Here is an 11,077-nt window from a genome sequence, read left to right as displayed (position 1 = left end):
CATAGGTTCTAAACTCTTTAAAAAATCACATGTTTCGTTGTTTCATTGGCTTAAAAAATATAAGCTTAAGAGCATTTTTTATTATTTTCGCACAGGGCATCAAAAATCTTAGGACCGACCCTGATAAGTGATATCGTGATCAAAGGATGTACTTCAGAATTTTCTTCCCAGCTTCCCAATGACTCGGAACTTCCATGAACCTACTGATAACACTCACAGCATACATATATAATGTCCGGTCTCGTGGCTGTTAAGTACATTAGACTCTCGACTAGGCTTCTATAAAGACTTGAGTTCACTGTTTCTTCTCTTGAGTCCTTGGTTAACTTCAGTCCAAATTCCATTGGTATGGAACTTCACTTGTCATCCTCCATATTAAATCTTTTCAAAATATCCATAACATATTTCTTTTGAGAAATGCTAATCATATCCTTTCCTTGTTTTACTTCTATCCCTCAAAAGTAAAGAAGATAACACAGATTTGTCATCTCAAACTCAGCCTTCATCGATTGCTTGAATTCTTCTATTAGGCTATTTCTGATAAAGATACCGTCATCTCGTACAAGCAAACAAACAAAAATTTACGTTTGAATCTCTTGATGAATAACGCGTGTTCATAGGGGCACTTTCTGAAAGCGTTCTTCTCAAAGTATGAATCCATATGGCTATACCAAGCACGAGGTGCTTGTTTTAGCCCGTATAAATCTTTCTTCAATTGACACACCTTATATTCTTCATTATTCTTTATGTACCCAGGAGGTTGGTCAATATAAACCTCTTCACTCAGATACCCATTTAGAAACGCCGATTTAACGTCCATTTGATGTATCATCCACCTGTTTTGCGCTGCCAACGAGACCACCAAACATATAGTTTCTTAGCGGATTATGGGGGCAAGAACTTCATTATAATCTACCCCATATTCTTGTTTATATCCTTTTACATCAAGACGAGCCTTATGTTTTTCGACATCACCATTCTCTTTCAGTTTGGTCTTGAAGACCCATTTCACACCAATTGATTTTTGACCACTTGAAAGTTTTACCAGATCCCAAGTATCGTTCCTACAGATAGAATTAATCTCTTGATCCATGGCATCCCTCCATTTCTTGCTCTTGGATGCAGTCTCGAAATCCATGGGATCGTCATCTACGAATAAGGCAAAATCAACAAGTTCTTTATGATTGATCTCCTGAGTTCTTTCATAAATTTCATTGATTGTTCTAAACCCCTGCGATGGTGAATCAGACGAAGATGAACTAACAGAACCAATTGTAGATGATGGTTCCGATGATCCTGGACTCGAGATAGGTGAGGCTCCATGATTGGTATCATTATTCTGGGCATCTGTGTGCTGCTGAATACTCGTCTCTTCAGAAATAACTACAGGAATTTCACTTGTCTGTTCTTTCCAATCCCATGCCTTGTATTCGGAAAAGATAACATCTCTACTAATGATCACATTATCGGTCATTGGGTTAAACAACTTCTAGGCTTTCGAGGCTTTGCTATAGCCTATGAAATACATTTTTTCAGATTATCATCTAGCTTCCCATGTCCTTCGTTACGTACATGATAATAGGCAACACATCCAAACACCTGTAGGTGTAGGACACAAGGTTTAAACCCACTCCATGCCTCTTGGGGTGTCATGTCTTTTGCACTTCGAGTAGGTGCACGATTTAACACATATATCGCAAATGATACAGCCTCAGCCCAAAATTTGTCAGGAGGTTTTTTGTACTTCAACATGCTCCTTGCGAGTTCCATAAAGGTCATGTACAACATCGTTTTGCTGCGGTGTGTATGGAGTGGTCTTTTGGTGTTTGATTCCATTCTCCTTCAAGAAAGCTTCAAATTTAAAATAGGTAAACTCTCCCCCATTATCGGAAAGCAACGACTTAATGCCAAACCCACTTTGTTTTTCGACTAAGGACTTGAAATTCTTAAAAAGTTTCAAATACCTGTGATTTTTCTTTTAAGAAGTAAACCGAAGTCTTCCTACTGAAATCGTCGATGAAGGTTAAAACATACCTACTTCCACCTATCGATGTCATTCTCATGGGTCCACGCACATCTGTGTGAACGAGTTCGAGAGGCTTTGATGCACGCCAAGCTTTGTCTTTTGGAAAGGAGTTCCTTGCATGTTTGCCTAATGTACATGCCTCACATATTTGCCTTATGTTGTCAATGGTTGGCAATCCTCGCACCATACGGGCTTTACTAAATGCTTTATTAAATTTCAGCGGAAACATCTTGTTATTGGTCATTTTGACATTCCCCAATGTATTGCCTTTTGGATCTTTTATGACGAAATGTACCTCATAGTTCTTTTGTATCAATTGTCCAACACTCAAGAGATTGTGTTTGAGTGCTGGAATGAAGTATACATCACATATCCTTTTTCGACCCATGGTTTGTGTTTACCAGAATATCACCTTTTCCTTGAACAATATGTATCTTCTCATCTCCCGTCCTGACTTCGCTATGCATGGTTTCATCCATGGTTATGAAGATCTCTTTAATCCCCATCATATGGTTACTGCAGGCACTATCAACATACCAAATTTCATTATTTACTAATGGTTGAGAGTCACAAGTCATGAACATGGTCTCAGTCTCCTTAATTTTCCTCTCATGCATGAAGGCCGACTCATTATTCTCTTCACCGTATGACCGAACCTTTGACAATGATTACATTGTATTTGAGACAACGATTTTCCTCTTCCTCTTCCTCTTCCTCTTCCTTTCGAAGATGATTCTCCTTGGACCACTTGGCCTTGTTTGCCATTCGAACCCCTTTACCAAATCCCTTGTACCTCCAAGTATTCTTTCCTTTCCCTTTGTCGTTATAATTCGATTTGATAGTTAGTCGAGACTAGAATGCTTGTTCCACTGCTGGTGTTTCAAATTGTTTTATACGCAATTCATGGGACTGTAATGTCCCCAATAGACCTTCTAAGGAGAGTGATGAGAGGTCTTTCGAATCTTCAATGGCCACCACGATGTACTCGAATTTCCGTGTAAGACTTGTTAGAATCTTTTCAACAACTCTCTTATCTTCTACACCTTCACCGTTAAGTCTCATCTGATTCACTAACGCAATTATACGGTTGTAGAAATTTTCAATTGTTTCTGATTCCTTCATCTTTAGGCCATCGAACTCACACCTTAGAGTTTGCAAACGTATCGTCTTTACTCTGTCTTCACCCCTGTAACATTTGTACAGCCCGAAGAGATTCGTTCGAAGATCATCTCCTCCACTACTTGGTAGATAAAAAACAACGCCTTCTTATCCTTCTTCTTGTTATCCTTCATTTGGATGCTCCAGTGATTGGTAATTTCTCCCAATCAACTTTGGAAGACAAGGTTGCAAAAGACTGTTGTTTTTCAAAGCCGTAGACTTTAACAAAAAAAAAATTTGATTATCTATGATCATTCAAGAACCGTAAACATGGCTCTGATACCAATTTGTTGTGGGAAATCAAATAAATATTGTAGGAGTTAAAAGAATTAAAGAGACAAAAGTAACTAATTTATGTAAAAAAAAAATAGATAGAAAAAAGATCAATCTGTAAATGTGTATATAATATATAGGGATGATTTTGGTAAAATGTAGTATAAATATAAATATAAAAATAGATATAGATATAGGGTGGGTGTTTGATGTTCAAAGCAAAGTTGTTGACCATTCTATGTCTCAAACCCCTCCCCCACCATTTTCTATTTACACATGACTGACACACTAACCCTCTCTCCTACATTTGACCATTTTCTTCTCCTTTACAGATTTAAAGTGTTTATCTTTTTCATTTCTTTCTAGTTGCAACACCATCTTTTCTTTTTCTCTCCAGATCTCTCTTCTTTCCCACCCCTTTTTAGCTTTTTGCTCTTCTCCTGTAAATGCAGCTTCAATATTATAGCTTTCTAAATCATTTCCATGGGGAAGAAAGGTGGATCCTCATGGCTCACCGCTGTTAAAAGGGCCTTCCGATCACCTAGCAAAGACTCCGATAAAAAGACTAGAACAAGTCATCATGACCTTGATGACGAACCTGACGACAAGGTTAGTTTCCTTAACTACATTTTCAGTTCGTCTTTCTCTCTTCTACTAACTAATTCAATTAATTAATGCAGAAAAGGGAAAAAAGGAGATGGCTGTTCCGGAAGCCCACAAGCGTACAGGAAAATGCCCAGGCCCAGCCCCAGCCCCAGCCCCAGCCCTCCAAGATCACTAATTTCCGAGATGCCATCACTTGTACACAGCCGCCTCAGGCTTCCGACCAAAACCATGCTGCCATTGCGGCAGCGGCAGAGGCAGCGGTAGCCACCGCAATGGAGGTGGCTCGCCTGAGCAGACCGCCGCCCAAGGAGCACCGTGCGGCTACAATCATTCAAACGGCTTTCAGAGGTTATCTGGTGAGTGTCAAAATACAGATCTATCCATCTTAATTAATTAATTAGGCTAACTAATTGTAGGGCCCTACATTCTTTCATTCATATATATATATATATGATTGATGATGATGCTTTCCTGTGGCTGTTAGTTATTTAAGGATCTATTCCATCAAAAGTTACGGTCTCACTTTCCTGTTAAAGCTTACCATCAACTTGTTTTAGTTCACATTATTAACAAAATGGATAACAGTATATTAAATTAGTTTAATTGTTTTTAATTACTTAGAGATTAGGATTCCATTGCTGGTACAAAAAGGAAAATTCTTAATTATCAAAGACGAACGAATAGTACTTAAATGCTTGCTTACATAGAAGGCCTAGTCCAAACAGTCATAATCCAAGCACATGGGAAGATGGCTGTGAATGCACATGCACCCACCTCCTACTTAAGATCTTTCTTTTTGGAAATGCAAATACATATATATACTTTCCAGAATCAATTGACGTCGATCAATACAAGAAATGTACATAAATTGCATTTCCACTTTGAACAACTATCAACTTCAATGTCAACATATATATTGCAAATTGCAAATCGAAAGATGACTCTTTCATCTCAAATTTTGAAGTCAATGGGTACTATATACCAAACCAAGTTAAATATCGTTTATCGGTTCTTTGTTTACTTTCTCCCATAAAATGCATGTGTTGTACATAGGCGAGAAGAGCTCTTCGTGCACTCAAAGGACTGGTAAAACTGCAAGCATTGGTGAGGGGTCACAATGTGAGAAAGCAAGCCAAGATGACACTCCAATGCATGCAAGCTTTGGTTAGAGTACAGGCTCGTGTTCTTGATCAGCGCATGAGGCAATCTGACCAGTGCAGTAGTCGAAAATCTACATTCAGTGACACCAACAGTGCCTGGGGGGGTTCTCGTTATCATCAAGATATTTCTGACAGGAGATCTATGGTACGCAGTACTATACCCTAAATAAATATATCTTCTTGTTGCGCTTGATAAAGTAACTTACTTTGGGTGGGTTTTTAGTCTCGAGATGGAAGTAGCAGCATTGCTGATGATTGGGATGAACGCCCACACACTATTGAGGAAGTGAAAGCAATGCTTCAGAATAGAGCCGCTAGACGTGAGAAGACCTTGTCTCAAGCCTTCTCGCAAGAGGTTTGTAGACTGCTCCTCTTGTATTAAAATCAAAGAACTGCATGGTCTTTTTTCCATTTAATTAATTTGTTGTTGTTACGATCATGTGAATAAATGAATCTATAGATGAGGAGAAATGGTAGGAATCCATCAATGGGAAGTGATAACGAGCTTCTTGGTGTTGGAAATGGAGAGAGACACCAATGGCTGGATAGATGGATGGGTTCAAAACCATGGGAGAGCAGGCCCATGGCAAGGGCTTCAACCGATCACAGAGATGCTGCTGTTAAAACTGTGGAAGTGGACACCTCTCAGCCTTACTCAACAACAAGCTTACCCCCTAACCATATCAGAAGATCTAGTTATCAATATCAAAGAAATTCCTCTGCTTCTCCTCTCCATAGACCCCAACACCACTACTCCCCTGTAACACCTTCCTCCTCATCCAAAACAACAAAGCCTATCCAAGTCCGTTCTGCCAGCCCTCATTATGAAAGAAGCTATCACAGCACTCAAAGCCAGACACCGAGTTTAAGATCTAACTACAGTTTCAACACGGTGTTACATCATCATCATCAACATCCRAGGGGTTCAACAAGTGGAGGTGCAATGCCTAATTACATGGCTGCAACTGAGTCAGCCAAGGCTAGGGTACGGTCTCAGAGTGCACCTAGACAAAGGCCTTCCACTCCCGAAAGGGACAGATCAGCCAAGAAGCGACTCTCTTTCCCTGTACCAGACTCGTATAGTGGAAATGGACAGAATTTGAGGAGTCCAAGCTTTACCAGTGTGAATGAAGCATATGCCTACATGGTGGAGCAGCAGTCCAATTATACAGATAGCATTGCAGGTGGTGAGGTTTCTCCTTGTTCAACAACTGATCTTAGGCGCTGGTTGCGCTGATCAAATTTAATAAAATCTAACTCTCTAGAACTCAGCTGTTGGATTTGGATTATCTAGTAAAATGATGTGCTAATTTTGACTAAGAGAAAGAGTTTGAAGATCGGTGTGTGATTGTGATTGTGATTGTGATTGTGAGTGTTATTAATTTAATGAAGAGGGTGTGTTGTTGTTGTTGTTGTTGTTGTTGTAGTAGTAGTTTTCAGTTCTTTTTTATGTAAATGCAGTCACATGAATCCTTCCTGCGTAATAATATATATATATATATATATATATATATATATAATATGTAGCCAGGTCTTGGCGGATGGATATGAATTATGATGATGAATTCAAGCAACTTGTTTATTAAATTATGGTTTAGATTCATTTCTTTACTCCAAGACAAACAGTAAATTAAATTCCATGTGGAGGGCACGTTTATCCATGGGTTGGGCAGGCTGTTATTTTGTACATTCCATGTGCAGGATGCAGGGCAGTGAATTATGCAAGTTGAGTGATTTAGATATCATATAAGTAAACTAGTTTTTATTTTAAATATACAATATATAATAATTACCTACTGCTACTACTAGCATCAATATTTGTATTGTATGTAAGGAAATTTGAATTGGTCTAATGGAAGCAATCAAAATATGAACTTTTTCTGTAAAGAAGATCCATCTTGTTTTCATCACTCTCTTATGTGGGTTCTTTTCCTCTAAAAGCAAAAGCAGGAAACAATCGAAACTAATTGGATTCAAATAAAAAAGTATAATTACGAAGGAAGTTGTAAATATACAGAGTTGGGATTGCAAAGTCAGGTATTGTGAATTAGTTGGTGAAGCTGCGTCTCCAATTCATCCAATCTATCCTTCCAATCGCTCTTTATGCACAATGGCTTCACATCGCTGTAATCTGAACATGCATCTCCTTGTTCAGGTTTCATGGTTTTGCTCTTCTTCTTTAACTTCTTGGAGGTTTTCTTGGCACTTGCTTTTTGCAGAGCCAACAATACAACAGATCCGCTGATTTTCGGCTGCTCCTCCAAGTCCCTGATTTCTTCTTGCTTCCAAGTGTTTTGGTTGTCCCTTTCTTCGTCTTCCTCTTCCTCTTCGTCCTCGTCGTAATCGTAGTTGATGTTTTTCCGAGGTCGTGAATACCTGGCTGAGGCTGAGACGGTGAAGGGACCTTGGTTGCGGGTGGCGATGGCGGGAGGCCCAAATCTGCAGGATAGAGTGGCAGTGGACCACATGGCTCTTGGAAGGAAACACAACCCTAACGACTTGTTAATTGCAGATCTATATCGGGGTTTTTGTGTTGCAGTCCAGAGACCCACATGATCTCCTACCCTCACCACTGACGCTCACCAACGCCGATGTAACAAGATTTTTGGAGAGCAAGTTATTTTATATGGTTCTTTATATAATATTAAGATTTAAAATATTAATTAATATATATTTGTTTCATAAGTGTTTGTATCACATATATTCAATTCATAATATAAACATTTTTGTTGTATTTATGAAACATAAAATATACGTAAAAAAGTTTCTAGTTGTAAAACGAATACATATGAAACAAACATGTTATAAAACAAATATATGTTAACTAATACATTAAATACTATAATTAGACTGTAAAAAAAATCATGTGAAACAAAATCTTAAGATAGAAATTCTTACGGATTTCATAAATTTTGCAGTTCTCAAATGATTAAACCTTTAAAAATTAATTTCTAAAAATATAATTTTCTTAAAAAGGTCGAACAAGTTACCTAATACAATTCTTTGTTACGACTTTTTTATTTCATGGAGTCGGTTTATTACATCTTCATTGGCACAAGCTTTTCTTTTATGACACAAAGGAAGCATTTAAAAAATCTATCGCCAAAATTTAACAAAAATATAAACAAAATATCACTAAGTAAGTATTAACAAAACTACAACCAAATTAACTTTAAATACAAATATTTGAGTAAAAGGTTGATCATCATTTGAAAGCCACCCCCTAGCAGAGGGGTTCAAACTGTCTTTCTGAGGATTCGGACGAGACACTCTTATGGTTTTGAGGTTTTTTGTAACTCTCTTAATGTAACATATGTATTGATGTATAGATGATCCTCCCATTACAAAGAAGACACTCTTTCAAAGATATAAAGTCTCCACTTTAATCTCTTCGGTTCATAAACAAAAATATAAATCTTTATATGTACTCCTATCCATAATACAAAATCTGCATCCATGTCTACAAACTCTTCTTTGATCAAAGATAGTGTGTCAACTTCTGCAATGGCAAATATTAGTACATATATATAATCAGATGTCTTCAACTAATCAAGAACATAAATACATGAAGCAATATCTTGAACCAACCAATCAAATCCCTCCAACAGCCCCTCTTCGGTGTATGCACTGCAGTCTACAATCCTCCAACGGTGGATATGATCCATGGGGTCCAAGAAAGCTAAAATCATCACAAAAAGGATATCAAGTAATTTAACCGAGAGCTAAAGATTGTAACACTTTCAACAGTCACCTCAATTATTCATTGAACAAGAAATTTGGATCAGCATACATTTATTGTGGTTTAAGACATGCATTTTGAACGTTTGTTGCATAGTTTTGGTGCTTTTATAGCTTATTTGTTTCTAGTTACACTTCTTTAATCATCCATACTAAATAGCTAGAAAGTCCCTACAAATTCGTAAAGAAGTTTATATCAATATAGAAAATGCATAATAAAGAACACTTACTTTAGCTATTTCATCAGGGGAAAGAGCATCCTCTATATCCTGCTTGTTACCCCTGGATGGCTTGATGATTCTGGGTGCTTTGTTGCAAAAACGAGTAACAATGCATCTGACAGCCTTTGAATCAACATCACAAGAAAAAAAAGAACCTTATACAACACCATTGATTTTGATGTTGAAGCTAAGAGTAGGGTTGATAACACTGGTATCTTCACAATTGATATTCAACACTATTGTTGTCTTCCTCGAATTGTCAAGTCCCCTCTTGATTAATATAGTAATTATACAACTATATAACCAGGCAAAACAAATACATACACTATGAGTATGCACATTTCTTTTTCTGTTGTATCACTCTGATCTCAAAATGATACTTAGTTTAATCTTCTATGTCAAGTACTCTGAGTCTCCGATCACCATATATTGGATGGGCCCATTAGCCTTATGTGTTTTCAAATCGTATACATATCGGGTATTTTGTATCATAAGACTCGCATGATAAATTGTGGCAAAAAAAATCTCTTTTGTTTGGGCCCATGTGAAGTTTAAATGTGAGTAAGCCTAATTTGGTTGAGTTTGGCCCGTAAGCCCAATATATAAGGAGGTTTTTAGTCTAATTTCTAACATTAAACGTTGTTGAGTCCTTTTAATAGAAAAAAATATTTTGAGAGAAAAAAGGATCTACACTAAGATATTGGGTTGTTCTCTAATGGCTCATTTTGGTTGTGATGTGTTATAATAGGTTGTAATGAGCGTTGAGAAGTTCTAACAGATTGTCATGGATTGCGATGGGTTTTTCAGATTGTCATGAAGATCTACTGGATACTAATAGGTTGTCGTTGGCCTCGATAGATACTAATGGGTTCCTATGGCCCTAATGAGTTCACAGGGCAATTATGGGTTGTAATAAGCTCTAAAAGGTTTTAATGGATTTTAATAGGTTCCAATAGTCCTTGAGAGGTTGTAATAGAATGTCTTCCAAAGTGTTCATATTTATTTGGGAAAAGTTTAAAAAACCCAATAGACTTTAGTGTTTGAAATGATTAAGTTCTTGAACAATTTTTAAAACAAATAAGTCCTCGGACATTCCAAAACTTATTAAATAACTCATTGGACATTCTAAAACCTGTTAGATACATCTTTATGACCTATACAACTGGTTAGTGTGATAAAATAATGAAAAAAAATATGAAAAAAAGCCAATAAACTTTTATATTTTGAAAGATTAAGTCTCTAAACAATTTTTAAACCAAAAAGTACTTATATCTATAAAATGAAATAAATATACCATAAAAATATTTACATTTACAAAAAATTACTTATATTTAAAATATATTATTGATGAAATATATTTTAATTAAAAATAAAATATTTTCTGTTAATAACTTTTCAAATTAAAAAAAATAAAAAAAAGATTTAAAAAAGAATACGTTGTTGATTTTTCAAATAAAAAAAATAGAAATAATTTGATTCAATTACTGACCGGATTAACGATAAAATTTAACTAAATACATAATTAAATAAAATTCGTCACTAATCCGTTGGTGAAATGATATCACCGACAATATTCAAGTACGATCTTTCACACTTATTAACATGTTACGGTGTTATAGCGTCTAATGGTGGTCAAGTTAACCATCAATTAGATATAAGTAATCCATGCATATATACCAATGAACATTAGCGATGAATTTTAATTAATTATGTATTTAGTTAAATTTTATCGTGAATCCGTCAATAATTTAATCAAATTATTTTCTATTTTTTTTATTTGAAAAATCACCAACATAATATATACTATTTTTAACTAAAATAAATTTCATCAGCAATCCTTTTTAAATCTTTTTTTAATTTTTTTAATTTAAGAAATCATATATGAAATATATTTT

The 11,077-nt window shown here is 36.1% G+C and overlaps 1 protein-coding gene and 1 pseudogene across 1 annotated transcript; one reads left to right on the top strand and one right to left on the bottom strand.

Annotated features, from left to right (window-relative positions):
* The first annotated feature begins 3,940 nt into the window (after positions 1-3,940).
* Positions 3,941-6,597, top strand: LOC112503780 (annotated as a pseudogene).
* A 574-nt stretch (positions 6,598-7,171) lies between these two features.
* On the bottom strand, positions 7,172-7,792 carry LOC112503781 (serine/threonine-protein kinase pakF). Its single transcript, XM_025107779.1, has one exon. The coding sequence runs from the start codon at positions 7,689-7,691 to the stop codon at positions 7,257-7,259; it is 435 nt and encodes a 144-aa protein (XP_024963547.1). The 5' UTR covers positions 7,692-7,792; the 3' UTR covers positions 7,172-7,256.
* Between the last annotated feature and the right edge of the window lie 3,285 nt (positions 7,793-11,077).

This window comes from Cynara cardunculus, unplaced genomic scaffold (assembly GCF_001531365.2).
Source record: "Cynara cardunculus var. scolymus isolate 2C unplaced genomic scaffold, CcrdV1 Un_Scaffold_3804, whole genome shotgun sequence".
NCBI lineage: Eukaryota > Viridiplantae > Streptophyta > Magnoliopsida > Asterales > Asteraceae > Cynara > Cynara cardunculus.
Note: the sequence above shows the minus strand (reverse complement) of the source record. Positions and strands in the feature narration are given on the sequence as shown.